This window comes from Prinia subflava, chromosome Z, assembly GCF_021018805.1.
Source record: "Prinia subflava isolate CZ2003 ecotype Zambia chromosome Z, Cam_Psub_1.2, whole genome shotgun sequence".
In the NCBI taxonomy this organism is placed as follows: domain Eukaryota; kingdom Metazoa; phylum Chordata; class Aves; order Passeriformes; family Cisticolidae; genus Prinia; species Prinia subflava.
Genome location: NC_086283.1, coordinates 21,691,367 through 21,705,188, shown reverse-complemented (window position 1 = coordinate 21,705,188; position 13,822 = coordinate 21,691,367). Strand labels below are relative to the sequence as shown.

General features: G+C 48.9%; 1 protein-coding gene and 1 long non-coding RNA gene across 7 annotated transcripts in view; one reads left to right on the top strand and one right to left on the bottom strand.

Annotated features, from left to right (window-relative positions):
* Positions 1-2,329, bottom strand: part of LOC134564801 (bromodomain and WD repeat-containing protein 3-like) — a 55,938-nt gene extending 53,609 nt beyond the window's left edge. For 2 of the 3 annotated variants that reach the window (XM_063424006.1, XM_063424005.1), the window contains exons 1-3: positions 2,087-2,329; positions 1,772-2,001; positions 1,443-1,502 (exon numbers count right to left, since the gene is read on the bottom strand). In XM_063424006.1, the coding sequence (XP_063280076.1) occupies positions 1,443-1,502; positions 1,772-2,001; positions 2,087-2,123 (327 nt within the window). In that variant the 5' untranslated portion in view covers positions 2,124-2,329. The remainder of the gene's footprint in view (positions 1-1,442; positions 1,503-1,771; positions 2,002-2,086) is intronic. The other variant, XM_063424007.1, reaches the window with a different exon arrangement.
* Positions 1,143-13,822, top strand: part of LOC134564804 (uncharacterized) — a 20,951-nt gene continuing 8,271 nt past the window's right edge. Inside the window, exons 1-5 of one of the 4 annotated variants that reach the window (XR_010083659.1) lie at positions 1,143-1,312; positions 1,446-1,990; positions 8,202-8,319; positions 12,482-12,635; positions 13,663-13,765. This is a non-coding gene — a long non-coding RNA (uncharacterized LOC134564804). The other 3 variants (XR_010083657.1, XR_010083656.1, XR_010083658.1) reach the window with 3 other exon arrangements.

Below are 13,822 nucleotides of genomic sequence, written 5' to 3'. Positions count from 1 at the left end.
ATAGTGGCACTAATATTCCTCTTGGATACTGGCTGCAGTCCCACGCTAAACCTGAGACAGCCCACAGTTAGATTTCAGATTCTCCAGGAAGACCATAGAGCACCAAAATTTATTCAATGCAAAACTTACTCTATGACTGCTCATTCAATTTACAGTCCTAGAATTATCCACAAGAGGTGTGAGAAAGCCCAGCTTCTACATGAAATTCTGATTAGGCTTTGGAAAGGGAAAGGCAGCGAGTCCAAAGGTCTCCTCTGGGCACAAGCTTTATTCACACCTGAGCTCCTACAATGTTGCTAAAGCAGGAAACCAGCTCCTGAGCCAGATGCAGAGGAGTTTGAGAAACAGTCATGGCAAAATCCCACGTCACCACTGCTCCATGGGAGCCGAGAGAGGCCAGGACGTGATTTCCATTCCTTCCAGGTGAGGTGCCAGTGCTGGTCACAGGTATCAATGCCATAAACGCCACTGGAAAGTTTACAGCCTTCCAACTGCAAAGTGCTACATCAGTGCCACACGTCATTGCCCAGAGCTCCCACAAATGAAACCAAGGCCGTCTGGACCCTTTGGAAAAGGACTGGAACGGTTCAGTTCAGTCGCTTTCACACCGACACGTCTCGGGGGGTGCGGGGCCAAGGGCCACCACCCACCCCTCACCTTGCGGGCATGCTGACCTTCCTCAATGACACACATTCATAGGGTTTATACCTCAGCAAAAGCAGCCACTCCGTGTATTTCACCGGCATTTAAACAGCCACAACACTACACTTCCTAACCCCTCCTTTTCTGCCTGACAGCAGGCCCAGACGCCGCGGTGAGGGGCGGGTTTCGCGCAGGCCGCCGCAGGCCGGGAATCCCTGACCCAGCCCGGCAGCGCCGGGCCCGGCGGCACGTCCGGCACGTCTCCCCCGCCGGACCGCGGAGTGCGGCCGAGCCGGGCCCGGAGCGGGGCAGCCCCGGGGGCGCGGGCGAGGCGGCGGCGATGGCGCGGGGGGACTGGGGGGGACCCGCGGCCCCCGCCCCGCCGGCTCCGCCGCGGCGCCGCCGCAGCCAATCACCTGCCGCCTCACATCGCTGCGCACCGCTCTCCGCGTTGTAAGGCGCAGCGCCATTGGCCGCGGCGGGCCCCGGTGCGTGCCCTCGGATAACCCCCGGCCCCACAATAGCGCGGCGCGGCCGCTGCGCCGGTGCTACCGGGCGGCCCACGGGTGTTTCACCGGCACCCCCAGCCCCGCTACACCTCCGCTCCCTGCCCTCCCCTCCGCACCCCGCGGCCCGCCGCGGCCTCGGCGGAGCGCAGCCCGCAGTCCTGGTGGGGAGGGGGGGGGCGGGGTGGGAGAAACACACAACGGGGCGGAGGGGGGGAACGCGGCGCCCGGTGCGGCGGCGGCGGCGGGGCGGGGGGAAGTTGTCGGAAAAGTCAGGAGTGAAACTTGTCTCACCAGGTCCTCGAAGCTCCGGCGGTGCTCCTTGCCCTGCCAGTCCAGGCGCCGCGGAATCAGCTGCAGGAGGGACACGGGGACGGGAGCGGCCGTCAGAGCCCGAGCGACCCCTCCCCGGGAAGCCCCCCCATCTTCCCTCCCACCCCGCTTGGTGCCCGTCCGCGCCCCCGGGATGGAGACCCCCGGCCGCTGCCCCCGGCCTCGCCGCGGGGCAGCCGCGCTCCCGCCGGGTGTCCCGGACGGAGATGGGCTGGGTTAGACGGGGCAGGGCAAACGCCGACCCCGCTGTCCCGAGGGCTTCCCCCGTCCCGCCGGGGCAGGCGCCTTACCTGGTGCTCCTCCAGCTCTTCCACGAGTACCTGGGGACAGAGGGACACACAGACACACACAAAGGACGTGAGTCCAACGACCGCAGCACAGCGGCTCCGCCGCCCCGTCCCGTCCAGTCCCGTCCCGTCGCCTCCCGCCCGGCCCGGCCGGAGCGCCGGCTCCGCGCTCACCTGGGCGGATTTCTTGCAGGGTCCGGACTGCAGGAACCGTGCGATCAGGTAGTAGAGCTCTGCGGAGGAGCGGGGGAGAGCGGGTTAGACACAGTTAGAACCGAGCGGGTGCGGAGCGCAGACCCCGCCGCCAGCGATACCCACCGGCTTCCAGCTGGGTCGGGGCGGCCGCCGCCGCCATCCTCCTCGGGAGGGGGAGGGGAGGTGGCGGATGGCGCCCCGGGGGGACTCGGCTCCTAGTGCGGGCGCAGCCCCATGCCGGAGCGGCGGTGCCGGTGCGGGGCGCGGGTCCCTGTGCGGGTGCGGGCGCGGGTCCCGCCCGGGCTCATCGCGGCTCCGCGGACCGAGCGCCGCCGGCACCGCCCGCACCGCCGCCGCCCACCGCCGGGGGGCGCGCGCGGCAGCGCCGGGCGGGCGGGGGGGGGCAGGAAGGGCGGGGCGGTGACACGCCGCGGGGGGCGCCCGCCACTTCCGGGCGGCGGCTGAGGGCGGAGGAGGAGGAGGAGGAGGAGGAGGAAGGGGAGGAAGAGGAAGGGCCGAGCCCGGAGAGCCGGGATGTGCCTGAGGCGGTCGGCCGCCGTCACGGGCCAGCGCTGAGCCGCGCCGTGGTTGGGAGGGCCCGGTAGCCGTCACGGGGGAGCGCTAACGGCCGCTGTCCTCGCGGCTTCGGCCCTCACCACCGCGGTGTTCTCGGGCTCAGCGCCCGTGGCCTCCTGCCTGGCAGCGCCTGGGAAATGGAGCCCCATGTGTGCCTCAAGTGAAGCAGTTTTTTAAGAGAATGAAGGGATTCAGGAGTGCCAGGGGTCCTGTCAAGGGTAGGGGGATGGAGCCCACGGGTGTTCCATGGAGGGGACACAGGGCTGCGCGGTGGGGAGGTGACAGCCCTCCCGGGCTCCCACGAAACAAGGGCTGGCTGTAGGGAAGTGTCTCAGGTTTGGGTGGTTTTAGGAGTCAAAAGGGTTTGCTCCTAGTGACCAGGAAATTCAAATATGATGGACACAGCACTCGTTCTCAAGGAACAAAGGGGTCAGGGTCAGACTAGATAGTTTACATGGAAATAAGTATTTTTCCATGGGAAGCAGACTGTCAGAGCTCCTGAAATCAGTATCACTTCAGCAATAAGTTGCTAAAACACATGAAGTGAATTTTATTTTAAGTACCATTTGGTGTTAGAACTCCAGAGTCTTGGCAGTGTAAAAACCACTGTGACAGTGGAATAACAAAGGACAACCTCTCCTCATGCCTAGAATACCTACCTAGAGCTGAATCACTGTGAGTCGATGCTCTGGAAATACTAAGAATAAATTCGGTTTGAGCATATATTTATAGCAGCTGCTCAGGACTGGGTTTACTATGAAGCACTGGCTCAGAGTTTTTGTGCTGTGCAGTCAGGATGTAGTCCTTCCTGCTGGCAGCTCCATGGGATACCTCCAGCCACCCAACCAATCTAGGGAGAAGGATTTAGGGATTTGGCATTAAGCTGTTCCACCTAATTCATCTGTACTCACCTGCCCCCTTCATCCGGCTGTGAAAGTTGTTTTGTGCCAGGAGCTTGGATTAACTGGGTGATGCGTGGACCCTGTCTCCTCTTCATCATCCTGTAAAGTTCTTGAGTTGTCAGTGACAGTTCATAGGATCACAGAGTGGTTTGGTGGAAGGAACCTTAAAGCTCATCCAGTCCCACTCCCTGCCATGGGCAGGGACACCTTCCACTAGCCCAGATTGTTCCAAGCTCTCTCCAACCTTGGCTTGGGCACTTCCAGGGGTGGGGCAGCCACAGCTCCTCTGGTAGCCTGTCCCAGGGCCTCAGCACCTTCACAATAACAATTTCTTCCTGGTATCCCACCTAGCTCTGCCCTTTGGCAGTGGGAAGCTGTTGGAATTCCTGGCTCTTTGCTGCTCCAAGGTCAGGATAAAGATACAAGGGAAATGCAGATGTTTGGTCTTGGAATGTTTATTATTTCTTAACTAAGTCAGAGTTTCACGAGGTGTGAGCCCTGTCTAAGAAGGCAAGAAGATGGCTACTTCTGATTTCTTTTAAGGACTTTTAAACCATAAGCAAAACCAACTAAAACCCAACACCTAAGTTATTTTTATTTATAACCCAGTTAAAGATCACTCAATGTCCGCAATGCAGGCTTTCACTAACCAGACAGAAAAGATCACCCAAACCCGCGAGGAAGGAGGAAGAAGAAGGACAAAGACAACACCCCAAATCCTCCATCTTAACTCATATGTATTACTATATGTATTACTATACACTAAAACCTCAAATCCCAAGTTTCCAGGACTCCAACAGGAAGCCGCTTCCCCTTGTCCTTGTCCCAAGGCCCTTTCCATCTTCCTTGTAGGCTCCAGTTGCTCTTGGAATGTTTTCAAGGCAGGTTCATTGCTCAGCTTGTCAGTGGACAGACTCACCAAGTGCCACCTCACCAAGCTGCAAATTCCAGTGGCATCCCAAATAGTAACAGCTCTCCCAGCTTCCCAGCAGGACCCTGGAGCCCCCAAAGCTGTGGAGCTTCCCGGGAGAGACAGTGTGAAACTGCTGTTCTCAGAATAAATTCCCAGCCAGAAGAAGCGCACACTGATCCCGCTCTCCGGAGAGGTAATGTTTCTCCCACCTGTCTTCAGAGCCCAGAACGGCAAGCTCAGCTTTTCATGCATGATGGGAAGGCAAAGGAGAAAAGGCAGATGACGTTTCATAATATGCCCTCAAAGTACAAATCCATCTTCCTGAGCTGAACAGAATTCCATGTCAGGGGAGAAACAGCCCCATAAATACTGCCCAGCACCAAGTCCTGGTGCATTCCAGTGCCAACAGCTCCTTAATATATCCATGCTTAGGTGAGATCCCCACCTGCAGAGCTGCCTCCAGCCCTGGCATCCCCAGAACAGGAAGGACATGGAGTCGTTAGAGCAAATCCAGTAGAGTCACCAAGACCATGAGAGGGATAGTGCAGTTCTGCTGTGAGGAAAGGCTGGGAGAATTTGGATTGTTCAGCCTGGAGAAGAAAACTCCAGAGTGCCCTAATTGTGCCCTTTCCAGTGCCCGAGGGGAGCCCACAGGGAAGATGGAGAGAGACTACATGGTCCTGGAGTGCCAGGAAAAGGGGGAATGGCTTCCCACTGCCAGAAGGCAGGGTTAGTGGGATATTGGGAAGGAATTCTGCCCTATGAGGCTGGGGAGTCCCTGCCCAGAGAAGCTGTGGCTGCCCCATCCCTGGACATGTCCAAGGCTGGGTTGCATGGGGCTTGGAGCAATCTGGGCTAGTGGAAGGTGGCTCTGCCCATGGCAGGGAGTGGGGCTGGATGAGCTTTAAGGTGCCTTCCAACCCAAACCATTCTGGGATTTCATGATTCTGTATTTCTTTAGGAATGTGATATTTCCTTGGCACCTTTTGATGCCTCACTGAATCTCTCTACTCATTATTTGCTTTTATTTGAGCTTGGGAGTGGCACAGGTGCAGTTGCAGCACCACCAGGCAGGATTGTTCTATTTGTGCCTGTCTAGATCCCATGGGGATTTCTGCAGTAACTAAAATGGGCTTTTAAAAGCCTGGGATAGAAAATGGTCCCAAAATAAACTTATCCATGCCTTCCTTGTGTCCTTCCTGCAGCATTCCAGCTGGGAGCCTGGCAGCACCTTGCTTAGTGCCTCAATCCATGTTCTGGTGTCAGTGCTCAGCTGTGCTCGGTGTTGCTCCACATCATGGCTCAGATGGATTCCTGCATCAGCAGGAAGGGAGGGTGTTGGGAATGCCCCAGGTATTCCCAAGAGGTACCTGTGCAGGTACCTGCACGAGGGGCAGGTACAATCAGCATTCCTCATTCCCAAAGAGTTACTGGGGAACTTCTCTCGGCCTGCCTGTGGCTGGACTGTGCTGCTGTGCAGTCACTTCCCAGCCTCTTCCCAACATTCCTGACTCCCTGGCATCTCAGGTTCCTCTCCTTAACGCTCTCCCAGTTGCTTCATTACTCCCCAAACCTGCTACAAAGGCTGTTATCGATACATCTTCCCACCTCTCTCAGGTTTTTCCTTCCAGGAGTCATCTCTGGTGTGTAATGCCCATCCTCTCTTTCCCCAGGAGCTCCATTTCCACACCACTCTAGGATTCTGCAGCTCCATGACTCATCTTTTTCCAGATCCTCTGCATCCAAGCAGCAGCATGCTGGGGGTGATAGTAAATCTCGGAGTGAAAGCAGGATTTTATGGATGTGCTGATTCATCTTTCCTCAGAGCAGAGCTCTGTTATGTAAATGCCAGCAGCAGCTGGTGGCAAGAGGAGGGAGAACAGACTAATGAGCATTCAGGAGCAGAGATGCTTTAAGGAAGAAGCTGGTTTGTAGCTGTTTCTTCCCAAACTGCTCTTTAAATAAATGAAAACTAAAGTTTTTGAGGGATTTTAGGAGTAGGAACTGATGACATTCAAATACCCATCACTTCTTCCCATTTGGTGTTGTAGGAAGTTTTACTCTCAGTTGTAATTAAAACTCAAACTCAATTTTATTAGAAAATTAATGAACTTCCTCACAATAAGCTTGTAACACCAGGTAAAGGTGTTTCTCTCATACTTTTTATGCTTATTCTGTCCTCATGAGTCAAATTCTATTTTAGCTGTGTGTGAAAACAGAATTGTGGTATAGCATAACCAGAAATGTACAGTTAAAAATCAAAAAAAGAAAGTTTATAGTGGAATTGTGCAAGTGTGGTGGGTTTACCTGCATTGTACTTTTCCAGTAAATGCATATGGGGATGCACATGCCTGAATCCATCTAGATTTAAACACTGGAACAAATTAAGCATTTTTTAAAATATATTTTCTGTGTACGTTTCATAGAATACCCTGAGTTGGAAGCAACCCTGAAGTATTTCTGTGAACATCCTGCTCATCTTGGGCCTTTCATATTGAGCTAAATGAAAACCAAGGATAGCAGTTGAATTAAAACAAATTTTTTGTTTAATTTGTTTAATTGATTCAAAAATAAGACCTGTTCAGAAGGAATTCAGGAGTTGGTCCTTTGTGCTACACAGTTGTGAATAAAGGAATATTAAAAAGTCCAAGCTTATTTTAAGATCTTTACATACAGAAATCTCAAACTTTGATACATACTTTATTTTAAAAACTAAATGAGTTGCAAAATAACTAGCACTAATTACAGTTGCTAGAGTGCAAACCCAACATCCTATTTTTGCAGGACAAATCTCCAAGTTCCCACTCCTTGCTGTGGTTCTCTGCCTTGGCAAGAACTGTTAAATAATAACTAAATATCTGTTAGATATTACACAAGAACTGCTCTAGGATTTTTGCCATTTTTAATAATTTAATATTTAATTTCTCTGCTGCATCATTCCAATCGTTCCTCTAGATGGTGCCAGACATCCAAGAGTTGGGTGCAACATTATCCCATAGGAAGGCGATGGAGGAACAACCAGGACGCCGCTCGCCTTTGTTTCTAAATTCTGTCTCGCAATAGTTCATTTTGTTGATAAATTACTTGTTCTGGTGATGTAAATATGATGTTTTTTTCCCTTTGAGAATCCTAAATCCATTCAGCCTAAATTCCACCTGCCTGGAGCAGTGTCATCCCTTGCTCCGTGGACTGATCCATATCTCATATTCCTTATGGCAGCCATTAGCTGCTGCGAGCTGTGATCAGTGAGTGCAGCCCTGCTGCGACTGGGGAACTTAATCTGCCTGGTTTGCAAAGCAGTGAAATTTCTGACTATTATCTAAACATTTTGCCTTATCTCTATTTCACACAGAAATGCCACATCCAGCTGTGAATGAAACACCCAGGAAAAGGGGTGTTTCTCTGTGTCCCTGTGTGCTCTGGGCTCTGCCAGCAGAAGCACCCCGGGAATGATGCCAGTGTCAAGTACATCCTCAGCATCTTTGAATTCCAACTTTGTACCTCAAAGTGCCTGGAACCCCCCAAGTTTTATAGTAGCAAGATTACTTACTGGGTGTAAGTGACCAGGCAGGCTTTGTCATTGCCGGTGTTACTACTGCACTCAGCACAATCCCTGTCTAAGGGTCTGATTCTGACCTGTGTCCCCTGGTTGGGACCAAACCCCCTGCTCCTAACCTTTTCCAGCTTCTCCTGCCTTGCTCATGGCTGCTACCAGTCCAGGGGTCCCCTGCACAAGGATACCACCCCAAAAATACCACACCATATCACTACTGGGCTAATTCAGCAACTTCTGGTCATGCTAAATATTTGTAAATAATCCTTTGATGTCTTGTTTGTGACTTTTTAGGGCCAAATCCTGCATTTTTGGCTGCTTCTGGAAGCCTGGGCACAAAGCATCTGACTGCAACTGGGAATTCATCACCTCTCCCTGGACATGCAAGTTTCCCTGGAACTCCCTCAGCTAAGTAAACAATTTTTATAAAATTACATCCCTCTGTATCCCATGCCCTTTTCCATAAAGTTTTGAGGATTTTTATGTTTTAATTATATTTTTCATTTTACATAAATAACAGAAGTATTGGAAAGGTGTGCAATAGGGTTTTTTAGAGTGCTGCTTTTATTGAAATAAAAGATTATGAGACAGTTTGATGTATTTTTTATATTTATTAATATCCCTAACAGACAGATATTGTAAATAATTTCATTAATACTCTTTAAATACAATCTTATAAAATTAATTCTCAATTACTGCGTGAGGTGATGGATTAGAAAACTGTCATCTGTAAATTTGCCCATCAGAGTGTGAGCTTAGATTGAACTTTCTAAGTCACTAGTCATGGAATTTGAGGATGGGATTTTGGAACATTTCTCCAAATGCTGTCCGATACAGGAATTCTCTTACCATTATTTTTATTTCTTGAATATGAAGCCTCTTCTCGTGATGTTTAATTTGAGATGACATCTCCCTCTTATCCCCCATAAGGAAAAGTTTTAACATGGAAACTTCCATAAATTTCTCTGTAGTAAAATGACCCCATATTTCATTTAATTCTTGCACTTCCATCATTTAATGGACATTCACATTGTGCTGTAGCCTTCCAGCATTGTATCTGTGGGAAAAGTCTTTCCCCTGATGTCCTCAGGAGTTCAGACTTCAGAATCTCTTTTTATTTTTGGCCTTAAATTATTAGGGCTCAAGACATAACCTTCTAGAATATGTTTCATGTGTCATCTTGATTTGGAGAGGCCTTACATTGGAAGGTCCCTTACAGTGGTGTTTTTTTTGTTTTTTTGGTTTTTGTTTGGCTTTTTTGTTGTTGTTGTTTTTGTTTTGTCTTGTTTTTTTTAATCAAAGCACTAATTTAATTAATTTTCCAATGAGGTGGTTTTCAAAACCTTCAAGTTCTTGCCCTGTTGGCTGTTCCCTTTCATTTCTCTTACACCAGTAAAAGTGTATTTAGACTTTGTGAAGTCCCCAAAGTTGAGTGGTTGAGTTTCTGCTGGAAAACCACCACAAATGGGAGGTGAAGCTTTGGAAGTCCATGGTGTCCATAAGGACAGAATTGTGCCATCAGTCCTTATTTCCCTGAGGTTTTCATTGTCATCCCTGGACTATAATGGGACAAGTGTGGAATTTGATTGTAGAGGTGGAAAAAAACATCTCCTGTTCATTATCCATGTTGTTCTTGAAGTCCAAAGGATCTGCCATTTCCTATTAAAGATCTTCTTCTCTCCACGTGTTTCCTGATGTCTTTGGACATCTTTCTCTCTCCTGCTCTGTGCAGTCAGACTTCTCTTTTCATTTTTTTTCCTCTCTTTGCTCCTTCCTCCTGCTTTGGTGATTGAGGTTGTTGCAAGTCACACCTTTCAGAACTTGACTTTCTTCCAAACCCATCTTCCCATCTTGGCTTTGCTGCTGCCCATGCTCTTGTGTTTGGGGGTTCTGTCCTTGCTGACTCCAGGATGCCTCTGGAATGGCCAAGGAACATTTCCATAGGAGACACAGTACATCCTGAAATGGGACATAGAAAAATCACATTGAGAGTGACGCTGACCTCTTGGTGCAGGTTTTCAGCGGATATTGGAGAAATCCTGGGAGCTGAGAACTGAGGGAGGGGTTTAGGGAGATGAGAGGCTCATGAGATGCATCAAGACTCTCTAAAGCCCTGTTTTGTCTTTCTTGAACATGTGGAAAACAAACCAGGCTGCGGCACTCCCTCCCTGTTGGGAGAAGAAAGCAGCAGGACAAAACCTGTTGTTGGAATTTCTCTCAAGCAGCACTTCCATCCCTCCCACCTGAGGGCAGTTGGGGTGAGCCATGGCCATGCTTGGGGGGACTCATCCCAGGAGACCCGAGTGACTCAGAGCTGGGCACTCTGCTTTGTTCCCGGCAGCCCCACCCGCCCCCTCAGCCAAAAATGACATTTTTCACCAAGTCTCCTGCTCCTGCTTTAATGTTAATTTTGGAGTTTTCAACTGGACTCTGAGCTACCTCATCCAGGAATCTGCGTGGCAGCCCCGAGGTCCAGCCCCATCTGGGTGACAGAGTTTGTTTCCTTTGGCAATATGGATTTAACAACCGGGCTTCCAGCCCTGGGAATCATTTCCCTCAAATAGCTGCAAAGTAAATGATGGGACATTTTCCAGTCCAGTGCTGCAACCACCCAAAACACTACTGTAAAATTCACTGAGGCCAGGCAGAATGAGTGCATTAAGCAGGGTTTAAGGGGATTGTGGAATTAAATTGGGAGCCCCTTCCAGTCCACCCCCAGTCAAAGACATTGAAAAATAAATATTAAAAAAGGGTGTTAAAACAATGTCTTTGCCTAAAACCTCTGCAAGCAAAGAACCTCGTTGTGGAGGCTGTTGCTGAGCTGTGGACTGGTGTGTTCAGTCTGTGTTCCAGAGGGTTTCCATCAGGGAGCCCGGGTAATCTCAGGAACACCCAACAGCTGTGGCTGGAATGCTCCTGGAATGGCTCTGCTACCCAAATTCCCTCTGCAGAGGAGAAGTGCACCAGCCCCTCATACAGGACCTTGCCTCCTCTCATCTGGATCCTGCTGCCTTTGGCATTCCATATCCTCTGCCTGCAATTCCCAGCTCCATCCTTTTCCTGGCATCAGGGGTATCCTGCTCATTTCAGGGAGAGTTTGTGCAATGAAAGCTTTGCTTTAATCTGGCCTGGATTTAGCCAGTTGCTGCAATCCCGGGAAGGCTTACACAGGGCTCAAGTCTGCCATGGGAATGTAGCCTCAATTTGATAATCTGGGAATGGTTTATTTAAAATTAAAAACATAGAAAACCTTTAAAACAGCTTTTTTTTTTGGAACTCCTTTTGTCCTTGCAGTAGAGCAGGCACCTGGGCTCTTGGTCACATATAGGGCCTGGCACCCATGAAATAGATTTTTGGCTAATGAGGGACACTCTGCCTGCTTTAGTTAAATGAATTAGAGCCAAGAAAAAAAAGCATTTCCCATTAAAAGGCTTTAGCATCATAATAACACAATGAATTTAAATATTTAATATAAAAATACATAAAATTAAATATTAATTTCCAATACACTTACAGAGCCCATTTGACCCAAATGGCCCCACCAATATTCCCTTACCAGGGAATACCCTTTTCTTTGCATTTTTATTAACATAACTACAGACCCTTGTATTTAAAATCTTTATTTTAATGCAGTTCTCTTGGTAATAAAATAAATCCATGAGACACCTGTACAGCAAGAAATAGGATTTACAGAAATTTTAAGCTTTTCAGGGCAAACACGGTTTTTTCTTGCCCATGTCAGGGCCTGGGGTAGATGAGCACAATGACACCAGAGCAGCTAAATGTATTAATTAGTGCTAATTAATAAAGCTACCAGGTTATCTTTGACCTTCTCACAGCTCACTGCAGGGGCTGAGGAGGAAGGATAAGGAATGAGCAGAGGAAAATCCTTTTGGTCAGAGTTTTTCCATGCCTACCTCTCCTCTCTGACTTCCCCAGGTCCCGTGTACCCCCACGCCTTAGCAGAGAGCGGTGACACCTCATCCTGCAGTCTGGAGTTCCAGGGAATCCTGCAGCCCCGTGGGAAGCTGCTGGCTGGGAAGGGGCTGGGGATGCTGACTGCTTGTGACAAGTCTTGCCTGGGAGAAAACCAACACGGCAGTGGCTAGAAACCTGAATGATGTCACTATGGCAACAAAATAACTCACCTTAAAATAAAATGTGCATTGGAAGCAACCTCATTTGCTCAGGAGATACAGAGAGGAAACTCCTATTTTTTATATGCGTATATTTTTATGTTCATGGATTTTTTAGTATTTTTTCAGGTTCCTGAATTCTTGCCCTTTTACAAAATGCTGATGCAGATATAAGAAATATTTTAATTTCTCTCAGCTATGAAATGAAACATAATATGACCAGACCTCCAGAAAAAGGAAAAATGTGTTTGCTGGAGGGCAGGAATACCCTGGAGCTGATGATAAGTACAAGTCATTCTGATGGATGTGAGATCCAGACTATCAACATCTGCAGCTCACAGCAGTGATTTGGGACTAATTATTGCTAATATTTTTCATGTAGATAGTCCATCCCTTTCCAACAATCCCAAACTCAATTTCCATATTTGTGCTTTCCAGACAGGTTTGTTTTCCCCTTGTTTCTGCATTAAATAACAGCAACAGGTGGAAATTTAGAGATTTCTAGAGAAATTCCAAAGCCTCTCTGGTTCTCTTCATCCCATGAGCATCCCAGCCAGGTTGGAACTGTGGTGATTCAGCCACGGCACTGCTGGTGAGATGTTCTCAAGTTTTCTCATAATCCTGGATGCTTTTTAGACTGGAGTGAGTGACTTTCACCACCTCTGTGTGAGGGAAGCTGGAAGTGCAGTGGAGGGGGTGAGGCCATGAGCTGTGCCGAGCTGCAGCAGCCCTGGCAGCTCCTCAGGGATCCAACCCCGGCAGTAAAGAGGAGTTGTCCTGTCAGGCTTTTCTCTTGCTTGCCAAAGGCAAAGAGCATTTATGGGATGAAGCATAAGGCCAGGGAAAGCCCAGCACCCCTGCTCTGGTCCTGCAGCGACCCTTGACTAATCCAGGATAAAAATAGAAACACAAATTGTCCAGTGTTTCACTGGGAAACAGAAATCCGGCAATGTTCGAGTTTGAATCATCCAGATGATGTGCTGCAAGAGGGGGATGTTACTCTGGAAATCCCACTAATCCCCAGGGACTGGGATCATAGTCCAGGTGGAGAGGTGCTCCCTGTGCTCTAGCGGGTAGGGCAGGGCCAGAGCTGGAGCTGCTTTAAGAAGAGCAGAGGCAGCCTGCTTTGGTGTTGTGCTCGCCCAGCATGTGTACTGGGGACAGAGCATCTGCCTGGGAATGGGCAAAGAAGTGCCAAAGGCTCCACAGTCACAGGTCTTCCCATGGTTTTTGCAAAGTTCAGCCCATTCATAAAAGCTGTGGAAAGCCCAGCACATCCCAGCAGGAATCATCAGCACCCACAGCTGCATGAGCAGTTCTGGACTTCCAGTTCTTTCAGTGCAAAAGTAAATATATTTACAGAATAAATGTATTTAATATAACATAACATAACATAACATAACAATATAATATAATATAATATAATATAATATAATATAATATAATATAATATAATATAATATAATATAATATAATTAATATAATATAATACTTATATATCATTCTAGGTTATAATTATGTAATATGATAATTTTCCTCCCTATATCCCATTTTCCAAGAGCTTTGCACTCAGTTCGATGGCAGTGAAAATAATTTACTTCCAACTGCTTCTTTTATAGGAAACCAGAAAAAGTGGATTAAAAGGAATGAGGTTATGGAGTATGAAAAAATACTCCAAAACAACTGTGGAGGAAGGAAGAGGAGGTTCTGCTCGGGCACTGGGTGAGTTCAAGGGGGATTCTTTGGATGCTTGGGTGCCAAATAATGCTAATAATTGAG